This window comes from Xenopus laevis, chromosome 5L, assembly GCF_017654675.1.
Source record: "Xenopus laevis strain J_2021 chromosome 5L, Xenopus_laevis_v10.1, whole genome shotgun sequence".
NCBI lineage: Eukaryota > Metazoa > Chordata > Amphibia > Anura > Pipidae > Xenopus > Xenopus laevis.
The window spans coordinates 109048047-109068044 of NC_054379.1; the positions used below are offsets into that span (position 1 = coordinate 109048047).

The 19998-nt window shown below is 35.8% G+C and overlaps 1 protein-coding gene across 2 annotated transcripts in view; it reads right to left on the minus strand.

Moving 5' to 3' along the window:
• LOC108716955 overlaps positions 1-19998 on the minus strand; it is a 93615-nt gene continuing 73617 nt past the window's right edge. The window contains exons 52-76 of one of the 2 annotated variants that reach the window (XM_041563246.1): positions 19572-19666; positions 19007-19189; positions 18729-18869; positions 18203-18322; positions 17779-17984; positions 17596-17674; positions 17037-17210; positions 16791-16892; positions 16132-16374; positions 15062-15199; positions 14740-14918; positions 14320-14479; positions 13296-13394; positions 12180-12296; positions 11887-12003; positions 9262-9381; positions 8850-9020; positions 8363-8436; positions 6627-6694; positions 6150-6346; positions 4459-4615; positions 3798-3977; positions 2604-2647; positions 2391-2503; positions 1-795 (exon numbers count right to left, since the gene is read on the minus strand). In XM_041563246.1, coding sequence (XP_041419180.1) covers positions 763-795; positions 2391-2503; positions 2604-2647; positions 3798-3977; positions 4459-4615; positions 6150-6346; positions 6627-6694; positions 8363-8436; positions 8850-9020; positions 9262-9381; positions 11887-12003; positions 12180-12296; positions 13296-13394; positions 14320-14479; positions 14740-14918; positions 15062-15199; positions 16132-16374; positions 16791-16892; positions 17037-17210; positions 17596-17674; positions 17779-17984; positions 18203-18322; positions 18729-18869; positions 19007-19189; positions 19572-19666 — 3310 coding nt within the window. In that variant the 3' untranslated portion in view covers positions 1-762. The remainder of the gene's footprint in view (positions 796-2390; positions 2504-2603; positions 2648-3797; positions 3978-4458; positions 4616-6149; positions 6347-6626; positions 6695-8362; positions 8437-8849; positions 9021-9261; positions 9382-11886; positions 12004-12179; positions 12297-13295; positions 13395-14319; positions 14480-14739; positions 14919-15061; positions 15200-16131; positions 16375-16790; positions 16893-17036; positions 17211-17595; positions 17675-17778; positions 17985-18202; positions 18323-18728; positions 18870-19006; positions 19190-19571; positions 19667-19998) is intronic. The other variant, XM_041563247.1, reaches the window with a different exon arrangement.

The window sequence follows — 19998 nt, forward strand, 5'->3', positions numbered from 1 at the left end:
TTTAATGTGCAGGAAAATAATTTTATTAAAATTTTAGTAACATAAATAAGATTAAATAGAGAATCATTAATGTTTAACCATAAACATATCTCATCCTAAAGCATAGACTTATTTTTTTTTATTTTACAATGCTTGCAACTTGATAAATTAATAAACCTTTTAGCGACAGATCAAAATAAAAATATCTCCAGAACCATAATCTTTAAAAGCTGATATAAAAATATATTCTTTGTTTTTTTTAAAAAAAGTACATAAATCGTGCAAAAGGGATTTTGTTTTAAACCTGAGGTATGTCAAAATAAATCTGTAAAAGATAATTTCTCTTAAAGTATCAAGTGATAAGAAAGTAGAAAGGCATATGGTGTACAGTAAGGCTTGTTCAGTAATAGTAATTATACGGCAGTCGTTATAACTTATATGACTATCCTGACACTCTCCCTACATTGCACTGGTCATTATGTAAACACTAGCAAAATAAGACAAAGACAGCGATAATTTATCAAATTAAATTTGTTCTTAAGAATATAACAAATAAGTACACAGATGCTGCTGGCCACGATTGTTGCTCTTAAACAGGGCGTAATAAATAAATGTTATCTTTATCATAAAGTAAAAGTGCATTTATTACTTATAGAGGAAGAGGCAATTGCCATGTATATTTGACTTTGAATCAAAGCATAGGACACAATCATTGGATATCTCAGTTTTAGTAAACCAGGTAAAACTTCATTGACGTAAACGTTTTTTCTATAAAGCAGCTGTTCAGGTTTTTATATCCGGTCTTTTTATCTTCACCTGGAAAAATATACAAAAAAAAAAGAAACAAGATGATCTTTATGTGAAGCGTAGGCTGAAATGAAGTGTTTACTGAAATTTCTGCAACTGTATCAGGGGCAACCAACCCCCCTTCTTCTCAAGTGTGTTATAGAACTATTAAACATTAGAAGAGTTTTAAAGGCAAGCTGCTTTGTTTAACTTGGTCATTATTAAGTGAAATTGTATGATCCTCAGTCTGAATGTATGTGGTCTACACTGAAGAACAATTAAAGGTTCCTATACATGGGCAGATATAAACTGCTGACATATTAAGTAGGCAGCTTATTGGACAGTGTATGAGGGCTTCTCAGATCGATATCTGGCCGGAAGTAAGCCAGATGTCGATCGGTTGGTTTTAAAAATCGGATCAAGGTTCTTTGGTGCGGCCCTCAATCTGACCGCACATACGGATCAGCCTGATATCACCTACCTCAAGGTGGGCATATCAGGGAGAGATCTGCTTATTTGGCTACATCACCAAATGAGCAAATCTCCCTATGTATGGCCAGCTTTAGCCAGTCACTACACTTCATTTGTCAAAATGGAAGCCATGCAAGCTGGAGATCCCCCACTGTATTATGAATCATCTAATCAATGATCCAGCAGAGCAGTCCATAGACGGATCTTGGTTAGTTATAGAATCCCTCGGGCCAAATAGCTTCATGGTGCTTCATGGTGCATAGTGTTTACATCAAAAAATTATTTCTAGTTCAGCTGCAGGAGTAAATATTTACTAAAGGAAAACAGTATTTGAGCAGGTTGGCAGTAATACTAATAGTAGTCCATTAGTTTATTATTGTTTGTGTTTTCTACTTAACCTTCTTAATGCATTCCACTTGTAACCTGTTTCTCTCTTGTTTTCTTACTTTTTCCACTTGCCAATTTCAAAGTATTAAATGTTGCACACCCTTACAAAATCCATCACATACACGTAAGCGTGTTCTAAATATACTGCCTTTATATAGTATATCTATTGTAATCCTAAACGTTTTATTACTTCAGATTATCTTCTGTGCCCTTCTTTTAATGCTTTATTTCACCTTCTTATATATTCTGCCCTTCTCTCATATTTCATTCACCCTTGCCTCACTTCTCTGTTCTGCAATTTTCTTTTTCATTTTTTTCTGATACATGCCTTTCCTCTAATGAACACTAGAAGGAGCAGTAAAGTCAGTTTTTGGGGACTGGAGAAACATTTATTATGAAAACCTATGAATGAAATGTTAGGACAATGATTGCAGGTTCTCCCTCCTTCTGCAAGGTAAAAGGTAATGACACCAACACCAGGTTCTCAAGTGTCCATCTATGTGCAAGTTCCTACCCAACCCTGGTGTGACATGACCCCTTGGTTCTACTATGTGTACTACAGCAGGTATAATTATACCTTTGTTTTTAACCATCTATTAACAATCAACTACAAATAATTGCTGGAATACTTTCTCCCCACGTGATTTGCAACAAAGCAATCAACCACATTGTGATTTATTGATTCAGGTATCAGCATTGATAAATGATTAAATTCAATGTTGCTCACAGACAATCACAAAAGATGGAACTGTAGGCAATATACATACCTCAGAAAAGCTGCCAACTTTCTCCAGATGAGGTTTCCAGCTAACCAGGTGGGGTTCATTTCTTGTATTAGTGGACATTACTGGTATATTGGATTCTTTCAGGGTAGTAAAGCCTATAAAAGGGTGAATAAAGCAGTGTAAATACATGTAGGACACACAGGCACTGAATGAATACGCGTCATAGGAGATGGTGAAAAAGTTTCTAGAACTTACTGGAAAATGGAGATCTTTTTGTACTAAATGTAGTCGGGAACATTCTGCAGCAATAACAAAAGGAAAAAAAGTCACTTTTATTTAAAGTACAACCCAACGGTGCACATACTCATCCCCCAAATTAAAGGAATCTGCTTGTATCTTGACAAGACTCAGTGGGGGTAATTTACCAACACCAGGGAAATTTGCCCATGGGCAGTAACCCATGACAACCAATTTAATTGCTACATCCATTGTTCTACTTGCAGCTGGCTTTAAAAAGCTAATCCCCGATTTGTTGCTATGAGTAACTGCCCATGGGCAAATTTGCCCAGTGTTGATAAATGAGCTCCAGTGATGACTGTCAAAGGCACTTGAAGGAAAAACTACACACTGAGTAAAAATAATAGCATTTTGCATAATAAAAGTTTATTCAAAGCAACTGTCAACTATAAGTTAATGAAAGGGTTTCAATTATTTAAATTTGAATTGGTACTGAAATCAGTGGGGCTCATTTATAAACTCCACGCAGTGCAGTTTGGTTCGCACTAAATATATTTGTCCTTTTACATTTATAAAGCTGAATAAGAGTGTGCAAACAGAATTGCGATTTTTTTTTCCACACTGCGAATGTCTATAAGAGCTTTTTAAATATGGCATAAATCGCAAATTGTGAATATTTAGGTGCAGACTCTGCGTTTGAATTACGCCACGACTTTGGTGGCAGACAAAATATTGGCCAAACAGTTTTGCAAATTGCAAATTTAAGTTACTGTCAATGTTATTTTTGTGCACATCAACCTCGCACAGTGGGCACACTCACACAAACACCCGTCTCATTTGCGAGCCATTTGTGGCAATTTATTTGTAATAAATATGCTCTGCGCAAACTTTATAAATGACCCGCAGTATCTTTCTCTTTTTCTTCAACACCTTTTTCTGAAAAGTAACAAATTACATTTTTTAATGTAACAATTATCATAAAAACAGATACAAGCTACCAAGTTCTTTGCTCCCTGTCCTATGGTGACTTCCCACAGGCGCAAGTACTTACAGAATAAGTACTAAGGGGAACAATTTTGCCACCTTTAGTGCCCTATCACTTGCATCTGGGGACTTCATAAGTAACCCCTCATAACTCATTCTTTTGTTATACGGGTTTGCTATACAATTTTGATAAGATGTTCATAAGATGCTTCTGCTATAGTAACCCACCTTTCTGTATCATCTTTATTATGATTCCGGCGACAGTAGAAGATAGCTAATCCAATGCCCAACATAAGGAGGAAAAGGAATGCCAAAGCTCCAAATAATATACCAAAGAAAGCATTCAGGTTCATGGAGAGATTGTCACATTGCTTCCCAGTGACGGTGTACATGGTGAAGGAGGTACAGCTGTCATAAAAAAAGATGTAGGATGCAGTTAATGTCATGATAGAGGAATGGTATATAGTGCATTTTGCCTGTTTGCCATTATATTGGTATGTTGCACAGAATGCTGATAGGGGTCATAAATGCTTATTATCCTGTTTATTTCTGTATCGATAAAAACTTTATTCTTATGCCAATATAGGCCACTTAAACTATCATAACTTTCCTAAAAAGTACTTCATTCTTCATCTTCAGACGTACAGTATCTGGTTTTTGGCAAAGCAGATCCCTTCAGCTTGAGAAACATCACATCACATAGAGGTTCTGTGATGTGATGTTTCTCAAGCTGAAGGGATCTGCTTTGCCAAAAACCAGATACATCTGATACATCATGTGTAGGGGTCATGGGCAATTGACACTAAATGTACCGCACTGTGAAATATTCTGGGACTTCTGCATTAATTATAATAATAATAATGTAACGTAAATACACCCATTCACTTACTTGCAGAAAGGTCCACTCAATAGCAGTGTGCATTGTCCTTCATTGTGGCAATAACCAATACACCTTGAAACACATCTAAAGTTTTCATCCACAATGTAACCGCCACTATAATCACCAGCATCGCAGACAGTCATATTTTGCAGTTGCTCCAGAGTCGCTAAGGAAACCATAAATCATATTAAAAACTTCCTTGCACATTTTCACACAGCACAAGGCCAAATGGTTTCTACATGAGACACCTTACATGCAGTTTCTAATGTGGGCGCTCCAAGTATACTATACACACAGGGCTTCTTTATCATACTGTGTAAAACAATGTAAAAATCTGTCTTAAATAAATGGCAAATTTATCAAAGTGTGTGCATTTTCTTTATATTAAAAAATTTGATCCCATTATTTTAAACCACTTAAGACCTCGTGTAATACATTAAAAAAAATTCAAGCAGCAGAAAAAAAATTGTGGAAAAAAAACACAATGGATGAAATGAATATTTTCCCATAGTGTTTTTAAATGGCTGCTTCTATTTATATTGGCTTTTTACACAAACCTTTGAAAATCAGTCCATTATTAAATATGCCACTTTTCCACAGTGGTGATGTGGCATGAAAAATAGGTCTCTCAGATTTTTACGATCAGAATTCCACTATAAGGTACCCGAAGGGTCTCAGCACACTTTTATTCATGTTTTATTCACAGCATGGCATCAAGGGATATATGAGGGACCTTGTTGCAGCCTGTCTTCTGAAGTTTTCTAACTTCAGAAGACACTTCTGGGTGACACTTTAGGGAGTGGGATGGGGTGCCTATGTTCCACCTCCTGCTCACTCGTCATGAATAAAGCACTGCAAAACACAGAATGGTAGCCACATATCACTGTGCTCTAAAACAGAGAGTCAGTGATCTATAATGTTTGAATAAACACTGATTTGCAGCAATTTCTGCTCTGTGGCTTTCTTTTAGTAATTATTTGTTGGCACAGTTACTTTTACACCAGTGGCGGGGGGTATTGTATTGAGACCGAGAGCCTAGCTGATCGGCACTTGGTCACCTTCACATATTTGACCTGTAGTGTTAGCTCAGGAAGAAAGGGAAAAAACAGGGGTGTTAAAAAAAAGAAAAAGAGAAAGGCAAAGAAGGGCAGAAGGAAAAAAAGAAGAGAAAAGAAGGAGAGCAAATAAAGTGAGGTTGGAAACAATATTGATTGACATATTAAAAAAGAAAAAAAAAGAAAACTGCAATAAGGAGGAAAAACGTGGTTAGAAAAGCAAATTAAAAGGAAAAAAAATATAGGAGAAAAATACAGAAGGGTAGAGGGGTATTTGAAAATTAATTGAGCAGAGAACTAATATAAAGAAGACTGGTACAAATAAAGGCAGAAGAGCAAAAGAGGAACTGGACGTTACAATATGGTACACGTATGAAATTGTGTGATTCAGAGTGCTTGAGACCTGTGGTTTTCTGGATAAGGTTTTTTTCTGTATTTTGAATCACCATATCTTAAGTTTACTAAAAACGTTAAATACACCCAATAGTGTTAGAAAAAAATAGAATCACTTGCTTAAAACGGTCTCTATGTGAGATTGTCCTTCCATAACACGGAGCTTCCAAAAACCAGCAAAAAGACCAATTTAATTTGAGTTCATACAGTACATTTGATTGAAAGCAGATGGTTATACAGTAAAATACTTACAAAAGTTTCTACTTTCCACATCATTATAAATTGACAGTGTGGTTGCCCGGCTAGTGCTACTTGAATTTGTAGTATTAAGCGCTTGCTGCATCTCTTTCACCAACTCGTTATTCAGATAATTAATTACTGTCCGGTTTGTATCATATCGAAATTCAGCTGTGATGTGTGACAAATTCTTCTTGTCGTTGTTAGCATTGCTAGAAAAAAAAACAGTGCCAAAACTCATGTCAGAGTGTTGAATATGAATCCAGTGTTGTGCCATGAATAAACTATTGTTTACCAACAATGTGTCAAATAATGATACTTATTTATATTAATGATGCTTTTTTAATCAGGGTCCTCCTTTCTTTTGTGACACAACACATTCCACTTAATCTTTGTTACTGTGTGTTTATTCATATGTGCATGTATACCACTGCATAACTGGTTCACTATTAAGATGCAGATGTTTAAAAAAAGGAGAGAGAAAGGGCTTACCTTGGTGCAGTGAAATCACTCAAGTTGTTAAACTGTGCAAAACGGGTACTGTTTATGTACTGAGAAACCTACAAAGAATGAACAGAATAAAGACAAATCAGTGGTCAAAGGAGACTTGTTTTTTAAAAATGTTAGTTAGTAGTCCCAATTCGTATTGTATAATATACGGAGGCCAATTACAACAGCAAGTGCAGTAATCAAAGTACAAATTACAAATCTATATTGTATTTGCTATTCTCACTCTGCAATTTTATTAATTTATTTATTAATAAAGTAACTAAAAAAATTAAATATTCCATGTATAACTGATCCATAAAACGATACCTTTCCTTTTAGAGCCCTGGAGAGCTGCAATTTTGGTATCCCCTACAGCTTTGTTATAGTGACGGGATGTGTAGCACAGCATGCTATTTTTATTCTGTACTATATACTATATAAGTATTTTATCTTACTTAAAGGATACTGCTGAGCAGGGAAACAATCATACTTATGAACAGCAGGGGGAGCCCCAGTCTTACTTCCCAGCCATGCAGAATTTATGACGATCACTAAAGCTGGCCATAGACGCAAAGATCCGATCGTACGAATCAACGTACGATCGGACTTTCCCATCTCCCGACCCTCCACTAACCATTCAGATCAAAGTCTTTACCATTCCGATCAAATAAGAACAGATCACCCAATGTTCTGCCCCTGACAGCAATCGTACGATACTTATGTCTGACAACACTAGTGACAGTCTCCCACTGAAAATCGTACGATCGGCAATACTTTTATTACAAGAGATATTACAAGAGATATTAATACAAGAGATATTATCGGCAGGCGACAGAAATTTTCTAACCTGTCCGATCGACCAAACGACCGATCTCCGACGGACGAAAAATGTCGGGACTCTCCACACATGGTCCGAAAATCGTACGAATCCACGATTCGTACGATCGGATCTTTGCGTCTATGGCCATCTTAAGCAGCCCAGACCACACTGAGCATGTGAACAGTCTTAGTCTTGCAAAGATGTTTAACAAAGTTACAAGATGATGACCGCCTGTAGCCAACTTTGAAAGCATAAATTATTTGTTTGATTAGGCTTGTGGTGCAGTAAGTTCATGTTTATATTTAGTATACAAAATACAGCATTTCTAGCCTTATTCTATTTTAGACTTTACATGCCCTTTAAGATCTCTTTCCTGAGCAGAGCAACATTAGAACACTCTGTTCCTTTTGAACTTGCACTTAGTCCCAGACTAATATAATATATGTTGAAATAGGATGGCATTAAATTATATTATATATTCATCAAAGCTTCTTCCTGGTAAAGCACTTCCTTCTCTCATTCTCCCTTCCAATATCATGCCACCTACTGCCACTATTTTTTAAAAACAATATCTCTCTTTATGATTCTGTGCCTTTTAATGACTCTGCATTTGCAACCAGGTCACAAGTAAATTAGAGAAAATAGAAAGTAACGACAAGTGTTTAAATGATTTTTGCAATAGGTGTATTTCACACATGATCCACTAAACAGTTTTGCCTATTTGGAATTCAGGCCCCATATATTCGGCTGTGTTGCCTTAGAGATTCACATATTAAAGAGCTGCTTTTCAGCATTTTTTATTCAGTTCTAAAAATGCAGGCCCTCCTTCTCTGGGTGTTGCCAATATTTTTTCTGCTCTCTCTACGTTGTAGATTTCAGCACGGATTTAAATGACAAAGAAAAGCATGGAAATACATACATTTCCTGTAGCTTCTTTCTCATTGGTGGGTCCATATGGATTAAAATAAATACGCACAGTTCTCTTTGGTACACCTAGAGTGAAAATATGTAGCATTAATAAATTCATACAGATTGAAAACAAGTAAAAAAAAAAAAAGAAGTAGCTATACAGTACAAACAAAATTCACATTTTTTTCTGGAATTTTGCTCCTATTTTATTTTTTAATGTTTTATAAAGTGTTAGCTCTTTCACACTGGCATTTCCCCCTGCATTCCCCTGTAGAAAATCAGCCAGTAACTTTCTTCAGAGAAGATTGAAGGAATATTTAAAAAATGGGTTATCCTGGATGTATACAAGAACCAGTAGAATAGTAGTATTATTCCTTATTCCCTAAACCTTTCTGTTACTAGGCAACAATCTATACAGCAGAATATTTGCCATTTCAAAAATAAAAGCATGGAACACATTTTATACATATAATTGATTCAGCATGTCATGTAATTACCAGATACAAACTGTGCAGAGAATTCTTGTTGTAGTGTTTCACATCTGCTTCCACTAAATGCTGATTTGCAGCTGCACGTTTGGGTACATTTCTCTCCTTCTCTTTTGCAGGTCCCACCGTTCAAGCAATAATTTGATTCACAAAAATCACATGTACAGACAGTACCATTTCCTGCCAATAACAACCAACATAATTATTTCACCATGTATATAATAATAATTGCATAATAAATGAATGTTTAGTTAGCCTTTCCAATAACTGGGTTTCCTTAAGTTTCTTTGATCATTTTAATGGGGTAATATTGAACAGATTTCAGACAAAAGAATGTATGGTCTGTTATATCCAGATGTTGATCTAAATGAAATATATAATATAGATAATATATAATAATATTACTGAATATGAATTTTACCTGTAAATCCATTCTTGCAGCGACATGTGTAGCTTCCTGCACTGTTCTCACAGGTTGCATTACTTATGCAAATACTTGCATTGGTACATTCATTGAAATCAACACAAGAAAATCCATCGCCTAATTCAATAAAAGAATAGAGAATTAAACAGAATAGGCTGCACAGGCAAAAAGGACAAAAATAGAAATATTATATCAAGAGATATATAATTGGTTAAAGGATAAATTATTTCCTTATAAACGGTGAGTTCTGATGTCATCAGTTATAAACGGTGAGTTCTGATGTCATTTCTGTCACATGGCTCACTGAAACTTGTGTATTATAATAAATAAAGTACCCCCAGTTGTAAAATATGAGGATATTAGAAGTTACCTCGGAGTTCCATGACCTGTATAAAAACACTCATCCTTCATCCTCGTGTTTTTATATGGTCATGAAACTCCTCGGTAATTTATAATATCCTTATAATTTACAAGAGGGGGTATTTTATTCACTATAAATTTTGCCATATAGCAGCATTTTAGGGGGTATTTATCAGCCAGTGTCAGGGCCTCTTAGTTTTGCTTTTAACTGAATGTGATGTCTAGGAGTGATAGATGTACTGTACGTCACAAACTATTTCCCCTTTCTTTAGAAATCACCTAACACTACTGGTACAGGCAGTTATCAGTCTGAAAATGCTTTAATGTGAATTCTGCAACCAAGCACTGTCTATATCACTGCTGACAGTCAGGAGGTTCGCATTTAGGGCTCTTACACATGAGCGTTTTACCTGCGCTCCCCTGCGTTCCGTTTTTCGGCGTTCAGCCGCAGGGGAGCGCAGGAATAGACGCATTTAATTATTATCAAATGGGGCTGTACTCACACAGGCGCATGTAGGCGCCGAACGCAGAAAAAATGCAGCATGTTGCGTCTCAACCTGTGTTCGGCGCCTACATGCGCCTGTGTGAGTACAGCCCCATTTGAAATAATTAAATGCGTCTATTCCTGCGCTCCCCTCCCCCGCAGGTAAAAACGCTCATGTGTAAGAGCCCTTAACTTAGTGGCAGACAGTATGGCAAGTTTCAAATGTTTCTCTAGAGGTATACTCTGTAGGTGAAGAAACCGTTGCTACAAAAAACAAAGCAACAACTAGGGGTAGATTTCGAATTGAAAAAACTTGGAAATTCAAATTTAAAAAGACCAACCGAAATTGAGTCAAAGTTTTTTTTGGTTTGAATAGGTCTGTTTTCGATCGAATAGGTCCGTATTCAGACGAATTCTTATTGTCCGAATCAAAGGAATAGCGCATTCGATTGAATTTGATTCAAAGTTTTTCCCAAAAAAAACTTTGATTTTTCAAAGTCCACATTTGACTCCAAATAGGTTCTAGGAGGTCCCCCATAGGCTAAAACAACAAGTCAGCAGGTTTTAGATGGCGAATGGTCGAAGTCAAATTTTTAAAGAGACAGTACGTGATAAATTTCGATATTCAAATTTTCTAATTTTTTTTCAAATTCAAATTGAATTTAGACTATTCCCTATGTACACAAAAAATAGCTTGAATTTTTTTCATTCGAAAATTCACCTCGACCTTTGATAAATCTGCCCTGATGTAACCAAATGTAATAGTTTAGTTGGTAACCTGGCATTCTGAGCTGTTACATGCATGGTTGCTAGGTTAAATTGGACCCTAGCAACTAGATTGATGCAATTATAAAAAGTTAAATAAAAAACCATAAATAATAAAAAATTAAACACAACTGCACTTTCTACGCCAAGCTAAGGGGCATATTTATCAATATTTAAAAACTTCGAAATTCAAAAAGACCAACCGAAATTAAGTCAAAGGTTTTTTTTGGCCGAATAGGTCCGTTTTCAATCGAATTGGTCCGTATTCAGCCGAATTCGAATTGTATGAATCAAAGTAATAGCACATTCGATTGAATTTTAATCAAAGTTTTCCCCCCAAAATAACTTAGATTTTTCAAAGTCCACCAATTGACTCCAAATAGGTTCTAGGAGGTCCCCCATAGGCTAAGACAGCAATTTGACAGGTTTTAGATGGCGAATGGTCAAAGTTGTAAATTTTTAAAGAGACAGTACATGAGGAATTTTGATATTCGAATTTTCAAATTTTTTCAGCGATAAGCAGTAGAGTAAAAAAGGAAAAACTTCCAAGCCATGGACACCAAGAAATAAGTAATTGGCAACACACCATTCAAAAGCCAGGGGAGGGGTGGGATGGTCGCCGGGTTGCCTAGGGCACTGATCTGAATATCCTTGGTTACAGGAACAATTGTAACTTCCTTCATATTTTGTGCAGCTGGCATTAAGAGCAGTGTTTTGTAACACATTTATATATATATATATATATATATATATATGTGCAATTGGTTTGTTCTAGTTGAATCACTAATAGCATGTATGCCCATATTCTGCCCACCTGCCACCTCTACACAGCAGACACTCAGTTTTAAGCCTAATTGCAGCTTGTGATTTTACCCTGGAGAAAATGTTCCCTTGTAGGTAAAAAAATCATGGGAATTGAGCCTATATTGTTTCATATGCCACTTTATATTTTTTAGTAAATTAATCCTATAGAGTTTTAGATTGGACAACTGTGGAACTGTTTTATTACTTACCTGTAAATCCAGTCTTACAGGTACATGTGTAATTTCCTTGGGTGTTGTTGCACACAGCATTAGTATCACATGGATTCTTATCACATTCATTAGTATCATTACAGAAGAATCCATTACCTAAGTGCAATGTAATACACAATTAAAATGAGGAATGAATGTTATTATTAAATAATAATTAGATTCATTAGTATTTGTTATGCCTATATTGTTTCATGTGCCACTTTATATTTTTTTAGTAAATTAATCCTATAGAGTTTTAGATTGGACAACTGGGAAAATGTTTTATTACTTACCTGTAAATCCAGTCTTACAGGCACATGTGTAATTTCCTTGGGTGTTGTTGCATACAGCATTAGTATCACATGGATTCTTATCACATTCATTAATATCATTACAGAAGGATCCATTACCTAAGTGCAATTTAATACACAATTAGTATGAGGAATTCATTTTATTATTGAATACTAATTTAATCAATTAATATTTGTTGCACTCTTTTTTTCTAAATTTGAACATCTGTATGTGAAGCAAAAATCTACAATTTAAAGGATAACTAAACCACCCCAATGTGAAAAGCCCCATCCGCTACCCTCTATAGTGCCCCCCTGCTTCCTCCTCATATAGTGCATTAGTGAAAAACGTGTCACTAATTGTGATTCTCACTTATCCATACAGAGTAGTGCAGCAGAGCTCAAGGGCGCCATCTTCCATATCTTTGGTCTTTTTCAGGAAGGAACCACCGACACTAAGCTATTTGGCTTGTGCGCAGTTAGAGCAAAGTTCGGTGATCGACGGAAACTCCATAAATGGCCAAAGAAAATTAAGAGGATCAGAAGAAAACCCGAAGATGCGGAAGATGGTGCACTTGAGCTTCGCTGTGCTACTCTGAATGTATACGTGAGATTCATAATTAGGAACACATTTTTCGCGAATGTGGGGAGGAATCAGGGAATAGGCACTATGGAGAGTAGTGAATGGGGGTTTTCACATTAGGGGTTTAGTTCACCTGTAAAGTACAAAGAAAGGCAAAAGGGTGCCAATTAATTCAGTAGCAAAAAATCTTCTTTGGCCCAGTGCTCCTTTTAGAAAAAAAGCTCACTGTCCAGGGGACAAAAGTAGCTATTCTGTACCACCATGTTGCTTTTCTTTTCCAGGTATACCTATTTCAGACCAAATAAAAGCATGTGGAGGGCAGCCTGGAAAAGGTAAGCAAGATATTGCTGGTACACTAATTTTTAGTGAATGAATTTTCTGGTAGGGGCTAAGCATTGACAACCACAATCAATTTACATTCCCGTGTCCTTTAATGAAGTACCAACAACCTAAAATTAAAAATACCTTTCCCAGCATTCTCACTAAGCTTTCAGAAGTTGAGCTATTTAAGAACAAATGTACATGTAAAAACTTACCAGTAAACCCTGGTTTGCAGCTGCAGTAATAACTCTGCAAGGTATTTACACATATGGCATTTGGTGAACAAATGTTAGGCAGAGAGCATTCATCTATATCTAGAGAGGAAGAAAAAAGCCAAGTAAACATGCTTTCACAATAGACATGTACACAGAGATACAGTATAGATCCACTGAAATTGTATCTCCTATCAATAAACTAAAACTAGATCTTGATTAGATGATCTAAATTCTACACACCCTTCATTGTACATAAAGTATATACAGTATATATATATCAACTTTTAAGAAGCCAATATCAATGTTTGTTTTTTATTAACCTGTTACTCAGTTCTGCTTTTTCTAAATATTTTTAGCACACACCAGTGTCTTTCTTATACATATTTGCAGAGGGTTTTTGTTAAATGAAAGTTCTTCCTAAAGGAAAGTAAAGTTTACTGTTTTATTGCAAATAAAGCCTTTGCAATTCTCTAGTATTCTTTTAAATGTTCTCAAAAAATGCTGAAAATGGTTAACAAATGTGGAATTTCAAAGCTTATAAAAGAGTTAAAGAGTTATATGGTGCAAGTTTAATTATGATTCAAGGCTGTCTGACTATCTGGTTCCAGTGGAAGGAAATCCTAATACCAGAAAATACAATGCCATTCTTGATAAATCCATGCTTCCTAATGGGTGGCAATGGTTGAAGGAAAGATGTCTCCTGTTTCAGCATGATAATCCAGAGCCGTGACCTAAACTATTCATTTAGCACAGATTAGACATATAGGCAAATTTATAGCATGGATTTAGCTGGGGCAAAACAGTTAACTTTGCTGCATAACTGTACTAGATTAAAAATAAAAAATTTAGGCTGTAAGAGCAGCAGAGGGAGGACAAACTCCATTTTATATAAAACACTGCCACTTCCATTTCAAGAAAAAAAAGGAAAAATAAAACAAAGTAGAAACAAAAACAGTACATTTTTGTTTGGTTTGATTATAGTCGAAAGTGATTTCAGTAGGCATTTGGACATAATATTACTTACCTTTGCAATGCAGCCCATCACCAGTAAGGCCCACAGGACATTTTCCACAGCCAGTAGTATTGTCACATGATACATTAGCGTAACATCCCTGAGCACAGCGGTTTGGAGGAGTCTGACAGAATGTCCCGCTGTAATTGCCGGTGCAGCTGCAACTTGCAATCTGTTTAGCAAATATAATTAGCACAATTGTTTTATTCATTTATGAAGAAACAATCTTCCACTGGTTGTGCAATTAAATCAGGGGTACAACACTAAAACACAAGACTGATACATACTATATATTACCAAGCATGGAGTAAAATGGGTAAAGGAATGCTGCCTTCATTATATATATATATATATACCCTTTCATTGTTTCATTGTTCAGTGTTAGATCTTTAACATTAGATTACGCCTCTGAATTTAATTTCTCATACGTACAGACAGAGAAGTATTCTTGACTGTAGTTGTTTGATTGTAGCCACATTCACTTGCCAAACGACAATTACAGACTACAAACTTTAGCATCAAGGCTGAAGAAAAGTTCTGTGAATCCGTAGCTACTAGCTGAAAGGTGAATCCCTCAGTAATTGTTGGAGTCCAAGTCAGAGAGCCATTTGCTGTATGAAAAAATATGATAAATAATTTGGTAAATATCAAAAGCAGAATCCCTATTGATATTTTCATACATACATGGGTTTAACATGTAATATTTTGTATAATATTATCTTGTATACTATTACTATTTGATATCATCACTTACAGGTTATGTTGATATCTTTATATGGGGAATCTGCAGCAAAAGTGACTCCTGTCCCATTGGAAGCGTATTGCACAGTGACTGTTTGATTCATGAAAGCCTGGATGGTATTGTTACCAGAAATATAAGGTGGTATGGCATCTAAAATAAACAGAGACAGGATGTCACACAAATGAGGAGAGAATTAGAATATTAATTTTTTTAAACATACTAGGTAATATGGCTCACAGTACATGATTATTTTCCAGAAATCCAACATAATGTTGACAAGTAGAGTGGACTGGAACTTGTGTGCAGTACCAATATAGAAAATAACTTATGTCCTTACTGGTAAATTGTGTGCAAGTTGAGTGCAAGTTGCATTTGTGTTTTGCTTCCATCAGTGAGGGTGCTAATTATGTCATTTTCCATGTGGCAATTTAAATTATGCTATAATGCAATGCATCAGTTGCATGGAAAACATGCACAAAGAATCCTGGAAATAACACCTTCTCAAGGCAGCTAGACATTCTGTGAATCCGTTGCCTCTGTGTAACTAGTAATTGCCACCTTATACCTTATTCAGAGAAATTGGTGCAAGGCTCAGATATAGAAGAGCCTGTATTGATGCAAGTACCCATACACAGCATATATATTATACTGTGTTCACATAATCTAGTGCAAGGAGCTACTCCTCCTTATAAGTACAGTCCTGTATATAGTCCTGTATCCATAAAACCATAAAAAACAGGCAATGGGCAGCCTTTGGATGCTGCCAACCTTGTGCATTATTCAGATGAGCAAGTAAGGAGAGCAGTGCACTTATCTGCATATAGCAGACATTAAATACGGTGATGTATATTGCTCCTAGTGCTATGATTACATCATGCCTTGAATTCTGCATATTCTGCACTCAAATCCCAACTGTAGCTAGTGCTCAATGGATAGGTCCTAAAGAGGGTGATGTTGAACCTTTCAGGGCTCCAGCAATTGTAACCACAGGATTAGTAAATTATATCTTTACTGCACTAGACTAGCAACAAAGGGATCTCAGAATGATTATTGCGAATGAGCTTTGTTGAAAGTACACTTACTCAGAAGAGCTTTTGTTTCTTGAACTGTTGCTATAGCTCGTTGAGTTGATAAAGCCAAATCAGTATTGTTGGTCACCAAAGCATCATAAATACATTCTGAATTGTCTTTGCAGGTTTTTGCCAGCTCATTATATCTGGAAGCATTCTGTCTCTTCAGATCATCCAGGAAGAGAGGTTTGAATGTGCCACTATCTTTTTGCTGTGTCCTTGATTCAGTAAATAGGTTGACTCCAGTGACCTTCCCTGTTCAGTAGAAGACAAGATGCATGTACCATGAATGTAAGAAATGCTTACATTCTAACACTGTCATGTGTACAAATGCTGTACAAATGCTTGCTTTTATATCTCTTAGTGGGCATGTCTATTTATTAATGCAATCAATGTATTTAACACATGTGATGTAACCAATAACAATCTCAATGTTTCATAAAGTGTCTTGGTTTTAAAATTGCTCTATGATGTTCAAAATGTGTATCAATTAAAAAAAAAAGCCACATTATATTCTGCTTGAATTCAGAATTTTTATGGTACATGGTACAAGGGTACATAACGTACTATGAGAAATACTTTTTTGTAAGCTTGATGGCACATCATTTTGATCATTCAGTTACTTGTCTAAGTTGACTGACAAACTCAGAATTTAGGACTAAAAGACCTACACAACATCCCGTAGTTATAAATCTCTTCGTCGGAGCTGTTTATACTAATCCCGGTTCCATTTGGCATCTTAAAATCATCGTTCTTGTCTGAGTTCCACACTCCTACAACAAAAGGGAGGCAGCATTTAGAAGAGATTGGCTGGGGTCTATAATGCATTCTATTTCAACATGTGCAAATTTCTTGCCATTTATCTGGATTATGGTAAATATGTTACTGATAAAATATCAGGAAAAAATAACACCTACCCAATAAGCCTTGGGTTTGTCCAAAGAATTCTGATGGGAGATATGTTATGGCATTCAATATTCCATAATAGGCTGACACTGACACAGCAACGGTACCTCCAACGTTTGCATTGCTTGAATTATTCATCACCAAGAAAACATCTGGATTTGTGTTATTTATCAGTGTTTCCATATCTAGAAGTTTATAAAAGACCAATACAGTAAACATGGCTGTCTTTAAGCAATTTCTCATGGTGCATGGGGCACAGTATCACAGACATACCTTGTGATTTAAAATATATTATTCTGTTTTTGTCTGTGCAAAAGATTTTCAATTAATAGTTTTACAAATAAATTGGCATATTTCAAAAAATTGCTTAGGTTAGGTACATCTGATAAAACAGATTTGTGTTGCTCCATAAGCATAGAAAATAGATAACTGCACTAACAGAGACAAAATAAAAATGCACACTTTCTGACTTGCTTAGTATCATTGACAAATCAGCAATCAGTTGCATGCTTCAAAAATCCCATTTGGAAAAAGATGTGCTTTATACATTTATAAATTAAGACCACATACCGTCTGAATAGCTGAATGAGACTTTCTGACCATTAACATAGGTTGTTATTGTGTCATTTCCTCCAAGATACCACTCAACCTGCACAACGAGGAATATTAAATTATGCATTATGTAGATCAGTGAGCATTCATGTGTCTGATATTTTTCTGTTATAACAATGCTAGAAATTATATGTCACTTACTGTAACATTTGATGTGTTAGAGTTGTAGTTTAATGCAAATGCCTTAAAGTTAGTGGCCAGTGCAGTCCCAGTCTGCTCTGTCCGTCCCTGTAGAATTACGGAAGTTGTAGAATCTGTTGCATTTAAGAGGATAAAATCATCCAGCCCATTGAAGGTATAAGCGAGCCCATCCAAAGTTGAAATATGCGGGTCTCCAATACTCGACCCTATCATAATGGACGAAAGTTTATTTATAACTCATTATTTACATTAATTGTGATGATAACTAGGCATGTATAAATAAACACATGACAAATGTTAGAGTTATTTAAATGTATTCTAGTCTAGTATGTGTTCAGTTATATTTGCTCTAAACAAGTTCTGGTACTTGTACTATTTGCTCATCCCAGCTCTGGTACGCTAAATATTAAATAAAAGAACTCACCAGAAGATAATGGCCTATAACTTCTGCAATTGATTTCGGGCCTCTTTTGCATGTACAATGAACAGAACCATGGGTCATCCAACTGATTGCAGCAAGTATCATAAGCCAGGAGCTCTGGATCTGTAAAATTCATTTTTGTTAGAAATAGTTCTTAATGTTCTCAAAAGAAAGAGTTACTGAGATCAGTGAAGACTTACATACAAATTATTTGGGGGTGAAAAGGACACAGTCATTAAGTTCAACCGTTTACTAAAATAAATCTTATTTTAAGTTAATTCAGGGGAAGGGTAAAAAAAACTTTTCTCAGATTTGCCTCACAAGATAGATTTATATAGATAGATAGATCCTCTTACAGGCCTCTTCTCAAATATACACATTCCCAACTTGTCTGAACTGCCATAGAACTAAAATCTTCTATACTTCCTTCAATATTCACAATGATTTAACTCTGGAAATTTCTTTTGACTTTTTTTATTAAGTTGCAGAATGTCATTGTGGTTCCAATAAGTACAGTCGATTCACTTACCAGACTGAGAGGATGGAGATATCCAATACCTTTCTTGGAAGCCTTCTAAAAACTGTCTTTTTCTTAAGTACAGGCACCTAACACCAGCCTTTAACCTACTGGACACTGAACTTCGAAGCATAGTGATGCTGCCAGACGTCCCTGTAAAAATATTCACAAAATTACAGAGTCGCTAAAAGAGAAACATTACAATCTCTGGAATTTCAGCTTTTATTATTGTGTAAGTATAACAATATTGTTAAGGTCGGTTGAAGATGCAGTAAAGCATTTTTTCCTACCTGCTTTGGTTTTTCTGAATCTGGAATCAGAGAGCCCTTGCTGGTATAAACATGGACAGGACACTAAACCTGAATTCCACTCTGAGGGAGCAGGCTGAGAATTGATCCAGTTCATACATGTCATGCGGTTGTTATCCACAGCCTGGCTGTTCAAGCTATATATCCAGAGGCCTCGAACATTGGCTAATAATAATACAAAAAAATATTTACAGTATAAATCACTGTATGCGGACAAGAGCATTTTCATTTTTCAGGAAAAGTTAAACATCATGTGCTCTAATTTGAATAAGAAGGCATATGATGTTTAACACAAACCTGCCCAGTAAGTACCCAAATCCCGCCCCTTTAACACACACTCCTTCCCGAAACCACCCTCTACATTCCCTGCACAATTGTGGTGGGGAGTTGTGCAGTATAGAGACAACATGGGAGAGAATCCAGAAAGTTTCACAAACCATTAAAATTAAGCCATTAGCTAGTGTTTAATTCCCCATAAACACATATGGGTGAACTTGGAAGCTCTGAAACAAACATTTATTCCCCTTCAGTAAAACGTAACCATTACCTGATTTAAATCCTTGGTAGTTATTAGGACGATATCTTTCAGCTACTGGGCGTTTCATCTGGTCATCATTTTTGTAAAAACCATCACCATTGCCACTACAAGGTGCAAAAATGAAAGGCTTTTTGCTTTACTATTCTAGATATGTAAACAAATATTCTAAACAAAGGAATTGTTTTTTGTAATAAATCCACAATTTCTTCTTTTTTCTATAGAAAGCCCTGGCCACCATCACAACTTAATGGGGTAGTTCACTTATTAGTTAACTTTTTATATGTTATAGAATGTCCTTTTATCAGCAATATTTTAATTGGTCTTCATATTTTATATAATTTTGGTGCCTCTATTTAGCTTTCAAATGCAGATGAATTACCCTGTGAGCCAAAAAAAAAAACCTGTTGCTCTGCAAGGCTACAATTGTATTGTTATT